We start from the raw sequence: 14,598 nt of genomic DNA on the forward strand, positions 1-14,598 counted from the left end.
CTTTCGGGCTTCTTATTTGAAGAGGAGGTTTCCTTCCATTTTAAATGAGTGATGACATGCTTTGTGCTGCTTTTGTCCCCTTAGGTGTGGAAGAGCACTCACTTGACAATTCTCCTATACTGGATGACAGGTCGGCACTTTACTCTGGAGTTCACAAGAAGCAATTCTACTTCGATAGCTCCTGTGAGAAGCAGCCAGAGGATGATTCGGACTCACTCACTACTTCTCCATCATCCAGCAGTCTTGATACTTGGGGAGCTAACCGGAAGCTGGTGAAGACCTTCAGCAAAACTGATAGCCGTGGCCTTATCAAGCCTCCCAAGAAACTTGGGACTTTTTTCTCTTACCCAGAAGAGGAGAAGACCCAGAAAGTATGCCGCTCTTTGACAGATGGGGAGATGAAGAAGAGCCTCGGCTCCCTGAGCCATGGGGTAAGTACAGAAAGCATTTGCTTTTATGACAGCAACAGGCACAAGCACCATCTTCTGGTGTCCCTGGAGGAGATTCAGAGTGTAAGGAAGCAGATCCGATTGAAGAAAATGGATACTAACTATTCCTGTTCCAGAGCTTTTCTTTGCCAGCGCCCTGCTAGGAAAGGAGCATCCCCCACAACTTGCGATCTACAATTACTGCGGCACAAAGCGAAAGGGGGTGGAGGTTGTGGCTTCCCAAACAGAAGGCTACGAGGGCGCACTTCTGTCAGCGAGTTCAATATTACCTATGTGGTGGAGAGAAGCCTATACAGTCACCTCAACCTCTCACAGTTGGTGCGTCCCGTTACTGACAGGACCCTGAGCAAGGCCGACAAGCAGGACCTGAGGAGATGCCTGCTGGAGGAGGATGAGGAGGCCAAGAGGAAGTGGGCTGCCACAGTGGATCGCTGTACTAAAAGGGTTCTCTTGAGAATCCACCAAAAGTCTGTGAGTCAAAGAGTTGCCGTGAAGGTGGCCTTCCAGTTTCTGTGAGGTTGCAGTCGACATTTATTGCTTTACACTTTTAACTAAAATTCTGTGCTTCTCCTATTTTCCTTGCATTTAGAAACTCTTAGCCACTGTAATTCTTCTGTAAGGGAAAAGTATACCAGTATACCCTAAGGAGCTTGATATCATCCCATCAGAAAAGAGTTCTGTTGAGTCCACAGTTCCCATGTGCACAGAATAACTCAGTGAGAGAAATCAAATATTACAAAATGCTGCTTTTTAACTTTCGCTAGAGCAGAAGTTGAGATTATTAATGAAAAGAAGCTTTGAGAAGTTATAAAAATGGTTTCTCGATGCTTTGGAAATCGGCTTTCTTTTAAAGGGATGCTGTGAGATATATAAAATTTTTAAAGGATTAGAACATACTTAGTCAACTGTGTTCTGTTTCTCTCCTGCCCTCTGTCATTGCCTCATATTGGCCTTCCCCTTCACAGTTTCCTTCTCATCTGCTAAAGTAGCCCACCCAGCTCTGTAGTTTCCGTCACACTCACAGCTGCAGAAAGTCAGGGGGGTTTACATTATGTAGGCACTGACCTCCTGCTTGCTGCTCACCACAACCAGAAGTGTCCCGTCTGCGCTGTCCCTGGCCGCTGCTCCTGCCTTCTAGCATGAGCTGAAGGTGGGACCTTCCCTCATAGCATTGTGGAAAAGGGAACAAGGGGTGGCCAAGAAAAGAAACGTTCCTATACAATGGGAAATTAAGTGATTTGACTGCTCCAAAGAAACTCAATTTTGCCATGTCTGTTCCTGCCTGTTTGACCCATTTTTGGTAGTTCCTTTCACCATGATGTCGAGTTTCCTGGAAACTTGCCTTCAGAGCCAGCTAGATCTCTGGAGCTGAGCCAGCTAGTCTGTTATCTTGACAATTTTGATGTGTTCCCTACTTCAGCAGGTGGAAACAATGGTAGACTCATAACATTAAGCAAAGTAGTCCACCGAACAATACAGTAGAAAGAGCGTTTTCCTCTTGAATTACAACTTTATTTTGAGAGGCCTCTGCTTAATTTCTTCAGGTTTGAGTTATTCAGGATATGAGAGGGAGATAGCCTTGATCTCTCTGAGTAATGATTAGTCACCGGTGGGAGCTGACCAAGGCTTGGTGGTTCATTTTTTACTTTTGGCTACAATAGTAGTAGTTTGTTTCTACCCAATACCATGAACGTTCTGTCTCAGCTATTTCAGTCTTTGTTCTGTATTTACTGCTTGCTTTGCCACTGGCTCAATACTGTTCCTGTTCATAAACATTGTGCTCAGAAGACATTCTTTCTCCGCAAGGACATTACAGTGATAAAAGACACCTGACTCACCCATATGTGAGTCGAATAGTAGGGGATTATCAGCAGGCAAAAGAGCATATTCATATGTGCCAGAGATGCCCCATAATTAAAAATGCCCTCTGAAGCTGTCTTTGTAAATGCAGATACCAAAGACAGGCTTTTCAGTTCTTCTAGTAAGTAGTCTCACTGTAGTAACTTCATTATGAGAACCATCTGGACTGATTTTTGCTTATTCAGAGATACAGTCGGAGAAGAAATGGATAGAACTTTGTCACTGCTGTTCTTGTTGAGGAACTCCTCAGTTAACTGCTTCTCCAGCCTTTGGTGAAGCAGATAAATGGCGAGGACTGACTGCTCTTCCTAGCTTTTTCAACACACTTTTTCCTGAAACTGCAAAAAAGCTGGTAAACTTCTCTTGACCTTGGAAGTGATGCCACTCCTGCTTCCTAGAAACACTTAATGTTTGTTTGCTGCAACCTCAGGGAAATTGCAATGCCTATGTATTCAGTGGAACTGGTCACTCTGTCTTGCCTTGCCATTCATTTTTGTCATTTGTATTTGTTTCAGTGACCTGGACATGCATGAAATTTTCAAATTGCATCAGTTTTTCTTTTCTCCCCAAATGATAATATTTTTGATTGCATGGCCATTCCATTGAATATCCCTTTCCTCATCCACAGACCTTTTGTTTGGTACAGAATTACTAGGGTCTTTACTGAAATCTGAAGGTGCAAGTTAAGTGTTGAATGTATGGGGAGGTCCACAACAGAACAATAAGAATCCTTAATATGGTACATTTTAACCAACAGCCATTTTGCTCTCGAAAGAGCCTGCTGTAGGAGGAGCTCTGGCTGGTTTGAGAGATGTTTACTCAGAGCAGTTCCAGATGTCCTCTCTCCATTGTTGGGATCGCCATACGCTGCAGGGTTACTTAGAATGGTCTTTTCGCAGAAGGACAACATTACTCATAGTTAGATGTGCTGTGCTTTAAAAACTGATCTTATTACTTGTGGTTAGTCTCAAATGCTTTCCAAATTTTTAAAAGCTATGCTATAGTCACATTGCCTTCTGGAGAGAAAACGTTTTAAAGAATTCTACATCACAGCACTTTTTTTTTGTGTGTGAAGCCTAAACAAAGCTGGCTGTGAGTTCTAAGAGAACTGTGGTTGCCATAAAAGTTGGCGCTGTAGGTGTGCAGCACTCAACATATGTCAAGAAAAAAACACTTTAAAAAAGCAATTAATATGTATGCTGATTAGCAATGAATGAGGCAGGAAGAATGTGTACCGTAACAAAACCAATTAATAGAATTGTTTATTAAGGAGCACAGTTTAGAGGGCTTGCCTCTTTATTAATAAAGTGTCCAAGTAAACTGGGAATCCTCAGGTAGTGGATCTCCACACTTATTGTACTAACTGGACAAATCTTCTGATGCTTAGTTAAATCTTAAAGTATCTTTCAAGTTACTCCATTGAGTAGTTCAGGCCCTAAAACTGCACAGTTTGCAAATTCCTGATCTTCTGCATCCTGTTTGTCTCATGTCTGACTATAAAGAGAATATTTATAACAGAGATCTGCCTATCGCTAAGCACATACTTTAGAGTTGAAGCTGTACGAGTAAAATGCTATGCCCTCATTTTCCAGGATTGCCTGCTGAGGCTGCTGACAGGGCCAGGTAACTAGCAACTGGTTGTGCAGTTTGTTGTTCAAAGGCGGGGGGGGGGGGGGGGGGGGGGAAGAGTCAATGTTTTGACCTGTTGGATTGCAAGGCAAAACTAAATTCTCTTTGAGCCACTCTAAGGTGCTGGTCTTTTTTCAAGTGATAACTGGAGCATTAGCAGAGAGTCGCCTGCCAAATTTAAATGCTCTGATTTTGGCTGTGGAAGTACAACTGCACTGAGTTCGGTTGCTCTTTGCTTTTGGAAGGGAAGCAGTATCATAATGCTGATTGTTTTTTAATGCAGGATTATTATGATAAAATACATCTGTGCATTCAGCCAAACCCAGAAAGTAGCGTCTGAGTCACTCCATTAGGTGATAATGCCATTGAAAATATGACCTCCTTTCTCCCAAAAGTAGCAGAACTGCCATGTATCATCATGGAGGTGATGAGAAATATGTCATCGGGAACTGGGGCTTTCCAAGCCTCTGGGGCCACAATGCTTATGAACCTCTAGAACGGGCTTGTTTTCCCCTCCTCTTACCAAGGATTTGCCCTGCAAACCCACTAACATTGCCTGCATTTCAGTGGAAGTTAAGCATATGCAACTGTTCCCAGAAGGTAGGTTATACAGTGCTTTAAAGGATTAGTCCTTCTCTGTTTCAGTGCTTGTGTGGACTAATGGATGAAGGGAGATTCAAGTGCTAAGATGGAGCTGCCAGGAACCTGGAAAACTTTATGCATAAGATGAACAAACAGTTTCCTCAGACCAAAAGTCTTTTTGCTTTTTAAAAAAGAGTAGGCAATAGATGACTCAACAGCAAGAGACCTTAGACCAAGGAGTCATCTCTGAGAGAGACAAACGACTCAAGTTACTTTACAACAGCATTCTCAATTTGTAATGTTTGAATCTTTGGTCTCCCATCTGTTTGTTTGTTTCCATTTTTGCACATGTTAGTGTTTTCACTGACATTCTCCAAATCACAGATATTTGGACTGAACTGATCATTGTGATACAACTGTTTCTATCCTTCTTTTTGCAGAGAACCTGTAGCTTTGGAGGATTTGACTTGACAAATCGTTCTCTTCATATTGGAAACAGTTCTGACCAAATGGTGAGTGTAAGGCAAGAAGGCGCAGGCTTGAAATAGCATTAAGTGAAATGCACAATAGAGTTATAATAGGCCTAAGTGTAATTTAGGTCCGTAATAGCAGTTTGAGGATCCAAGAAGGCAGGGTGTCTTTTTTAACCACAGACTTCCTTAGCTTTGAGAATAACATATCCACCCATATCCATGTGTTTATGAGTATTTATAAACCATATGTCTAAAGATGCAGGAACAAGTGATCAAAGCACAGATCTGGGGGCACATCTGTGGACTGTTCCTGTGTCTGACTTCCTCAGAGCATCTCTCCAGGCAAAACATACCATTACTATGCTTTCTTGGTAAAATGTTTGCTTTTCAGAATGACGAGGCAGACTTTAATTCGGTGAAGATCTGCAAGTTATTTCGGTGGAAGTCAGTGCATAAGTTACTTATGATTTGTTTTCTCATTATATTTAAGATCTGTGGAGTAGACCAGGATCCCATTGTGCTGGGTGCTGTACAGTTGGTGTCAGGGGGTTTTTTTCTTTTTTTTTATTAAAACTGTAATAAAATTACTGCCATGGGAATTACTCCTTTTATGTTACTCATGTTGATCCTAGTGTTAATGCTAGTTAGACTGCAGCCAAAAATAACTATAAGCCAGAACATTTGAACATTTTATGGAACTAAATTGCCCATATATAGCTTTTTTTTTTTTTTTTAATATCACAAAGAACCTGTACTATCTCAAGTTTAACTCTGGTGATGTCTCTACTTTACTTTAAGTTTAAATTGTAAAAAAAAATTTTTGCAAAAGAAGATTTTTTTTGCATCAAAAATTTCCCCTAAATTGGACAGAACTGCGGGTTATTTTCTTTGTCAGCTTTTTACTTAAGGAGAAGCTTAACTTCCAAAGTCACAATGTTTATACATAGTTAGCTTGGCATATTTTGTTCAGATTGTTTTTGACATAGGAAGGTGTGAAATTTAGATGTTATGTTTTCCCTACTACCATCAGTAATGGGAAAAATACAGTGAACCACAATAGTGTGTGCAGATCTAGAGCTTTTGTTGAAAACGTGCAAATCCATTAGTTAAGATTTTTTTTCAGAACAGATCATGCAAAGAGCTATCCTTAATTTTTGCTGAAAGAAGACCAAAAGTTACCAAAAAAATTGTTATCACAAACAACTTACAAAGGAAAAAACAAAAGTATCGGAAGTAAAGTGTCAGTTAAACTTCACAAAGATTTTTTTAGGAGAACATAATAAAGTAACAAACGTGCATAAATTTGGAAAAAAGATAAATCCTTTGTGCAGAATATAGTGTACATGTATCTTAGGTTTGTTATTTATCTAAATTGTTCTCTAAAGGTTTATTACACCAAGTCAGAGACCAAATTCAGTAATCAAATTGTAAATAGATTTTGATTCCTTCTGCAATCTAATTTTTGGTGTATCCTTAGCAATAGAGGCTCTGGTAGTAGCTCTGATAGAGTTGCCTTGCTGTGGTTCCTAAAGTACTGTAGAGTGGAAGAATGTGCTTACCATGCTGACTGCACAAACTGCCTGCATATGGGCTGAGTCATATAAATTAAGTTCCGTAAAATGTCAACTGATCCACAGTAATTCATTTTGTATGCTTGTGGCATAAGTAAATACTAGGTAACTCAGGCTACTTTAGAAAAGGTTAAATGAGTTCAAAGCAGCTGGCCTTTGTCATCCAGTATACATGGACTGACTAATTTAATCCTTCAGTAACCTGTTCATGTGTCTGAGTCCTAAGAATAGCTGTGAAGTGCAACCTTCTACCATGGTTGGTGGGTTCAGTAGCTTCCACCCTTTTTTTTTTTTTTTTTTTAACAATTCTCAGTAAAACCACAAAGTGGGTCATCAAGAGAGGTTAACTGAATGCCTGTATGAAAATAAAATATAAATTTAGGTAGTCAAATATAGGTATCCAAGTATGTATTTCGCTAGGATCTCAAAGATAGCATGAGTCCTGTTAAGCTGTGGTATTGACCAACATGAGGCACAGCTACTGTTCTGTGCCTCCTGAGGAGGAGGGCTTAGTCTGAAACTGTAGAGTTCACTGTCAGCCAAGTCAGATACTTAGCTGCAACTCGAAAGGATAAAGGCATCCTAACAGACCCCAACACATCCACATACTGTACCAACAGAAAAAATTACAAATCAGGACTTAGGAGCAAGAAGAGTAGAGAGGACTATTGTGGTGGTTTGCACAAGGTCTTGACAGTCAGTTTAGAGCAGTGAACAGGATAACACACTACCATCCCCTGTCTGCCTGGGTGAATGCTGGACTAATAGGAAAAAATGGCTCTTGCATTTTATAGGTTTAAATCTTGTTTTATTTTGCAGGGCAAAGAAGGAGACTTTGTTTATAAAGAAGTGATCAAATCACCTTCTGCATCCCGTATATCTCTGGGCAAAAAGGTGAAGTCTGTCAAAGAAACCATGAAGAAAAGGATGTCTAAGAAATACAGCAACTCTCTGTCTGAGCAGGTATGTAAGATTTGCAGTGGACTCTACTTAATATTGTAGACATGATAATTAATGTTGATTCCCATTCTTCAAGCTATAGATTGAGGAGTCTGTCAAGTCAGGAAGAAATTTCTTCCAAGAGTATGTGGTATGGCTTATTTCTGTGTTCTTGTAAAATCCCTCACTGTGAAATGGCTTCTTACAGAAGCCCAACTGTGAAAATGCATTTTCAGATTTTTCGTTCAAGTACCTCATCAGCAGAAGCCTATGGTTGATGGCATTACACATCTTGCTCTGTATTTCCATCTCTTTATCTATCATCATTATTTATTAAGGGAACTAGCCTTATGACATAAGGTCACAATAATATATTTAATCTGCAGTTTGCACCTTAGTTTAAATTCCCAGCATATCTCTGTGGGCACTGTTCTTCTGCTCTATTACAGATCTGTTCTCCAGCATACCTTGCACTCTGCAGCAGCCCATTAAAATAAATGCACAGTGTGGTCAGGGAGGGGCATCCCAAGATTTTCCTATTCTTCTTTTCACTGCAGATTTTTATAGCTCATTCTTAAAGGCAAACCTGAAGTATATTAGTTGTAAAACTAGACTTTGAATTTTAGTGGGCTAAGAACAATTACTGCGTTTTTCAAAAAAATCCCTTTGGTATACTTTGAATTCCTTGCTTTGCTGGACTGTCAAAAATTATTCAGCGTTTGTTTAAAACCAGTCTTTCCGCTTGAAATGTGTAAGTAATAGTTTACAAAACCACTGGGAAAGCAGAGCTTTTTTTTTTGCAGACATCGCCCTCAAGTGGTCACTTACCAGTCACTGGATCGCCAGGGTAATACTTCCAGTAATAGAAAAATGAAAGTGGCAACACAGTAAGGCCTCACCTGAATGGTGCAAAGTGTTATTGTTTGTAAAAGGGGCTTTAATTAATCAGATTCAAATAACAACCCCAAAATTCTTAAACTTGGAGAGAGTGTATCAGGCAGTTCTGTGGACAGTTTTAAGTAATGCCGTGGAACACTCGCGTTTCTTTTTTGTAGGAATATTTGCCATGTTCATTCATAACCAGGAGCAATGCTACAGATATGCTTATAATTAAAAAATTTTAAGGTCGAATAGTGTGATTTGACATTGATAAGAAAACGCTTTGGTGCCTGACTGGCTTTACAATGCCCCTTTGGAAAGTCTGCCTAAGAAAGGGATACATTGAGAAATCAGTTTACAATTAGCAATACTTCTGCTCTCTAGCTGTCTCCAAGATTGACTTGACCTCTGAAGTCATATGCTGGGATGACTTTTTTTTTCTGATGATTCTGTAGCATGCAAATAATAGGTTTCATATAGAAGTTTCATGACCACACATCTGCACAGAAACAACTCTTGTATGCAAGCTAGAGTTGTTTTTGAATATTTTGGCACAATCATTTTAGAGTATCTGTACCTTCTATCTTTGTGGCATCATGACTCAAACTATGTGCCAGGGTCTCAGTCTGCATTCATGAAAAACAAGCAAAAGCTATTCTGGCCACAGATCACTACTGCTTTGTTTTAACTGTGCTTCACATAAGCTAACAGAATTTCAATTTAGGAAAGACCCTTTTGTATTTACTGTAATGCTTGACTGAATTAAAAGAGAAATTGCCTCACCTATTGCATATGCAAAATCTTTTTTTGTATTTATATGTACTTATATTATGCCCAGGCTGCATTTTCCAGTTACTTTCAACAGAGAGAGGAAAAGAAAAAGAATTAAATGAGCAAAAGTATCAGTAATTCGCTGCAAAAAAATGTACATCGCTGTGCTTGTACTTGTCTTTATACAAAATCCTGATTCAGAAAGTTGAGTAAAGCTTTGGCTGTTTGGCCATTGCTGCTGGTAAAACAGCAAGCACTTTTAAAACTTTTGAAATTGGAGTTTCATGTAACATTTTTTCAGTGTTAGCTATTTCAGACCAGACTTTCTGCTGCTGTCTGTGTCACCATGCCTGATAAAATGGGGTTCCTGCCACACCTGTGTACCACTGAATAAGTTGATACACTTACTAGCTTTCATCCTGTCTAGTAACCAGCAAGAAAATACAAGATGTCCTTTACTCAAAGTCGAATGGTCAGCTCCTGTCATTGCCTGTGTTCCTTTACCGAACTGAAATGGTTTCATCTCCTGCAGGAGCCTGGTCCAGATGTTGTGCCAGGTTCTCCGCAGTCACCGCAGCCAGACACCGACTCCCTGGACAAGCCCAAGCTGAAAGCTGGTGGCTCAGTGGAGAGCCTGAGGAGCTCCTTAAGCGGTCAGAGCTCAATGAGTAAGTTCAGCCGTAATTGTGTTGCTCCATTTTTGTGGCTGTAGAGATTTCCACAGTAAGCAGAATAGGAGAAAGTCAAAGCAGAAGCAGAGGTTAAAAGTAGGAAGGCTGATGGGTTAGTCATCACGGTTAACAATGAACAGTATCTTCAACTTTTAGCTCAAAAGTGCTGTAAGCTTTTTGATACAGAGGCAGTCTCTTTTGTTTTGTGTTTATACAGAGCCCTGAGAAAGTGAAATCCTGCTCTCTGGCTGGGGCTGCTGGGCCCTGCTATTGTAATACAAATGATCTGAGTGATAATCAAAGATCCAGATCAAAGCACCAGTGAATGGGCACATCTTTACACAAGATTTCTCCTGGGAACTTCTGCTTTTTTTTTTTTCTTTTTTTTTAACTTAGTAGAGAAACCTTGAGGTTCTCTCATTGACTCAGAGGAGTATTGTTTAAAACTTCTCTACATATGAATGTCTCTAGCAAAAGTCAGAGCTTAAGCAGGATCCAGACACAGACTCTGCTATGAATTACTGACCAGCAGAAACCAAGAACTTACTAGAAAAAAGCCTGAAGTGAAGTCTCCATTTCTAAATCAGGAAATGCATGTCCTAAAGATCATCTAGTTTCTGTTTTTTTTTTTTTTTTTTTTTTTTTTGTTTTGTTTTGTTTTGTTTTGTTTTGTTTTTTTTAATATCAACACAAAGTGTCATCATAAAACCATGTTTCTGGACATAGTTGGAACTCTGGAACTCTTCTGTGGTGGCCTCATTTTCTCACTGAGGTTTTTTGTGGACAAAACTTTCCAGGCAGATCGTATCTGTGAAGTACTATAGACAAGGCATAAATTAAATAACACCTCAATTAAATTTTGAGGAGATTAGTTTGAGAAGGAGTGTAAAATAGCTTAACTAAGCTTCCCATCATGTGTATATAAATATAAGAAATAACAGCATTTAAGGACTTTTAATTACAATGTTTTCTAGAAATAAGTCTCATTTTTTGAGGAAGCTTTAACCGGGATTTCTGTCTTGCTTCTGTTTCTGAACCTTCTTCACAAGGAGCTGTTTCTTCTGTAAACTGATGTTTTGTCTCTCACACGTATGTGCTTAGGTGGTCAGACGGTGAGCACAACAGATTCCTCAACTAGCAACAGGGAAAGCGTGAAATCTGAAGATGGTGATGATGAAGAGCCTCCTTACAGGGGACCGTTTTGTGGAAGAGCCAGGGTTCATACTGATTTTACTCCCAGCCCTTATGATACTGACTCTCTGAAGCTAAAGGTACCAGTTGTTTTTGCTTTTAATGGGGGTCAAATTTTTATTTTGGCATAACTGCTAATGACAGGCTCTTCATAAGAACTTTACAATTCTTAGTCTTTTAATGCACTTCCATGTGCTTTTTGGAGGCTTTTTACCTGTCTTATTCTGATACCTTTAAGATTTGTTTGGATGAAACCAAAATATTATAGAACATAGTTAAGTAATTATTAGTATTTCCCTACATCCCAGTAATCCCTACATTACACTTGAAGCAATTTTGCAAGGATTATTTTTTAATGAGAAAAAATACATGCCTGTCACTGTGAATTAATCCATTAGTTAATAATTTTTGAAAATCTTGGATGAATATGGATGAATCTGCATTACAGTGTCTTTTAAAGGCATTTCAGTTAATATGACTTGTTTTTGAGCTAATACTGAATTACTTTGCTGACCATGTGTTGTTAGTCCCTTTCAATTTTTCTGGATACCAACTTTTGTTCTTTTTATTTGTGCAGTATTCTATCCACTCTATCTGACTCTTTCCAGGTCATTCATTACTTAAAATTCCAAGGACAACTAGTTCTTTTTAAAGCAGATATACATAGGGTAACCTCTTGAATGATACAATGACTATTGTGCATCCACTTCTTTGATATAATCAGGAATGTAGTGGAAAACGCTGCAGTACAGTGGCATTTCTTCTTCATAATACTGCATTTCCTCAGAAAATCTAATGTCACTGAGCAGCCTGAGACTGTTCTCGTTTGCTCCAGTTTTAGACAGTTACACACCTTTGAGCCATCTCTGTAAAACAGCAGTGGTGCAGCCCAGGGTATAAGTGGGTTTGCAAATCTGGCCAGTTAGGGTTTCTTCCAGATTGTGCTACTTCCTCTGTGATGTTAGGCAAATTGCTTAGATTCCCTTTTCTTCCTTCTTCATTTGTAAAAAGAATATATATCATCACCGTTTGTAAAAAGATCCTTGCAAGAGGTCTAGTTAATCTCCTTGAAACTAAAGGGTATTTACCTGTGGACTAAGCTCTGTGTACACAAAAGACAAGGGTAAGATGATGAGTTTGACTGTCCTTCAGAAAGCATGCCTAAATGTCTGTCTTGCTTCCTCGATCTGCAGAAAGGCGACATCATTGATATAATCAGCAAACCCCCTATGGGCACATGGATGGGCCTGTTGAACAACAAAGTCGGCACTTTCAAGTTTATCTATGTGGACGTGTTAAATGAAGAGGAAGAGAAGCCAAAGCGACCCACCAGGAGACGCCGGAAAAGCAGACCGCCCCAGCCCAAGTCCGTTGAGGATCTCCTGGATCGCATCAACTTAAAGGTCCACATTCTGTCTTTTTGTTTATCCTTCATTTTTGCTTGTGGGAAAGGGGACATGTCTTTGGAGTTAATAGTTGTACAACAGATTTATAATGCTAAGGAGCATGACCCCACTTAGTAGAATCAGGCCTTAGTTGCAGAGTGGAAATTGCTGAGGCCTGGCAGAACTGCCTGTCACACTTGATGAGGTGCTGCAAGCTGTATGCACTCAGAAAGCATAAAGCATTACATAGTATGGCTGCCAGCTAACACGTTTCAAAAGCAAATAGAAAGCATAAAATAATGATATTTACCCTCTCTTTAAGGAGGAAGTTATTTTCCATGTTCTTGTTTGGTAGGGCTGGAGATAAACTGCTGTAGCTGTAGTTCATCCTTTGCACTACCTGTTAGTAAAGAGCTATGCCATATCGTGTTTCTGGATAGTGTGCTACCCAGTGCATTTAATACACCGCATTCTAAATACAAAAATACGTATAGCATTCTAGTTCTAGCACAGCTACCTCCCTAATCTCTGATTAATGTTTATACAGTATATAATCCTGTAATTTTACTGTTACGCAGTGGTTTGCATTTGATAAACTACTGCTTTTTTCCTGGTAATGAAAATCTCTAGAATTTGTACTGCCAAAATAAGTTGAACAAATATGTTGTTGCCTTATAGTTCACTTTTTTCCTGTTTCCTCCTATGCAGGAGCACATGCCCACTTTTCTGTTCAATGGTTATGAAGATCTGGATACCTTTAAGCTTTTAGAAGAGGAAGATTTGGATGAACTGAACATCCGAGATCCTGAGCACAGAGCTGTTCTCCTCACAGCAGTGGAACTTTTACAGGAATATGATAGTACGTGGGGTTTTTGGGGTTTGGGGGGTTTTGAAGTTTACTAGAGCTCTGCCAAGAATCTCTTAGAAGACAAAACCAGTTCAGGGACTGTGACATTTTTTTCTAATCTAGTTATTTCCATGGTCCTCCTGTGTTATGGCACACAGATTTTTGAGGAGTGACTTAAGGCTTGCTTTCGTCCTACCAGAATTCTTTGTTCATGTAAGCCCTACTTCCCAAATTATTCAAGTCTCCTCTAGAGAGAGGAGATTGGGCGTTACCAAGGGTAAGAAAAAGATCAAAGCCCGGAGAGCTGTGGGGTAAGGTGATGTGAATTAAGCTTTTACTTTTTTTTACCTGCATATGCATACAGTCCTTGGACTCTCTGAATTTCAGGATTATACAGGTACCCTCAAGTTGTAAACATAACAATACAGTAATTTTCAAAGGGAGAAAAATGTGTCAGTCAGATATAAAGAGCAAAAGAGTGGCACAACTATCTAAAATGCAGCAGTGCAACTCTGTCTGTTGTCCAGAGGGTCCCAAACAAGTGGTTACAAAGATGGGGGAAGCAGGGTGAGCCCTGGCAGTCAAATTGATTTGAGGGGGCCTCAGGTGCACGGGACGAAGCGGAGCTGTAGTGGCCATGCAATAGCCAAGAGTTATAGCAGAAGAGTAGAATCACCCATTTGAAAAGCAGACATTGCTGGAGGCAGGGGCTGAGACCCATGTAACACCTAACTGCAGCAACTTAAAACAGTACTGAATTCCCCCTTCATCCCAAAATGTCAGCAGAAGTTTAATGTCCTCCAGAGCAGAATCAGTGGAAAAGATTGTGTGAGGGCTTTCTCAGCTGCTTCTGTGCAAAATCCTACAATATAGCTTAAAGTGCCATATCAGCAATTTAAACAGCTGCTTATTAAGTGAGTAAGGTTTAATTCTGTTACAGAGATTTGTGGTCAGACTTTGGACAGTGCTTTGTGGCCTGAACTTTCACTGACATGTACATTTCTTGCACATTTCCAAAAGAGGCTTTGAGACTTTCTCCCATAAGAAAAAACTGCAATTTCAGAATTGCTTGGATTTTTTTCGTTTGCTACTTATCATCTAATGCAAACCTTTCTTGGTTATTTGCAGACCTACTTAGAATGTTCTCTTCCATGATGAAATCACTTTTTTAGGGACCTGCAATCTTCATTTGAAAATTTGATGAACTGTTTGATGTAGTAATTGGAAAGTATAAATTCCAGCCCTAAATAAGGGTGATGAGCAGAAAGGAAAGAGAAGAAGAGACAGCTGGAACCTGGGAGGGGCAGCAGCATTTCTTTCCACTCCCTAATTACCTTTTAGGTTCTGAGAA

The 14,598-nt window shown here is 39.7% G+C and overlaps 1 protein-coding gene across 5 annotated transcripts in view; it reads left to right on the plus strand.

The window, feature by feature from the left end:
* Window positions 1-14,598, plus strand: part of SASH1 (SAM and SH3 domain containing 1) — a 125,075-nt gene that overhangs the window by 94,710 nt on the left and 15,767 nt on the right. For all 5 annotated transcript variants that reach the window (XM_062572360.1, XM_062572361.1, XM_062572362.1 and 2 more), the window contains 7 exons: window positions 85-431; window positions 4,961-5,032; window positions 7,384-7,527; window positions 9,686-9,821; window positions 10,926-11,095; window positions 12,209-12,418; window positions 13,109-13,259. In XM_062572360.1, coding sequence (XP_062428344.1) covers window positions 85-431; window positions 4,961-5,032; window positions 7,384-7,527; window positions 9,686-9,821; window positions 10,926-11,095; window positions 12,209-12,418; window positions 13,109-13,259 — 1,230 coding nt within the window. The remainder of the gene's footprint in view (window positions 1-84; window positions 432-4,960; window positions 5,033-7,383; window positions 7,528-9,685; window positions 9,822-10,925; window positions 11,096-12,208; window positions 12,419-13,108; window positions 13,260-14,598) is intronic.

Source organism: Rhea pennata, chromosome 3, assembly GCF_028389875.1.
Source record: "Rhea pennata isolate bPtePen1 chromosome 3, bPtePen1.pri, whole genome shotgun sequence".
NCBI lineage: Eukaryota > Metazoa > Chordata > Aves > Rheiformes > Rheidae > Rhea > Rhea pennata.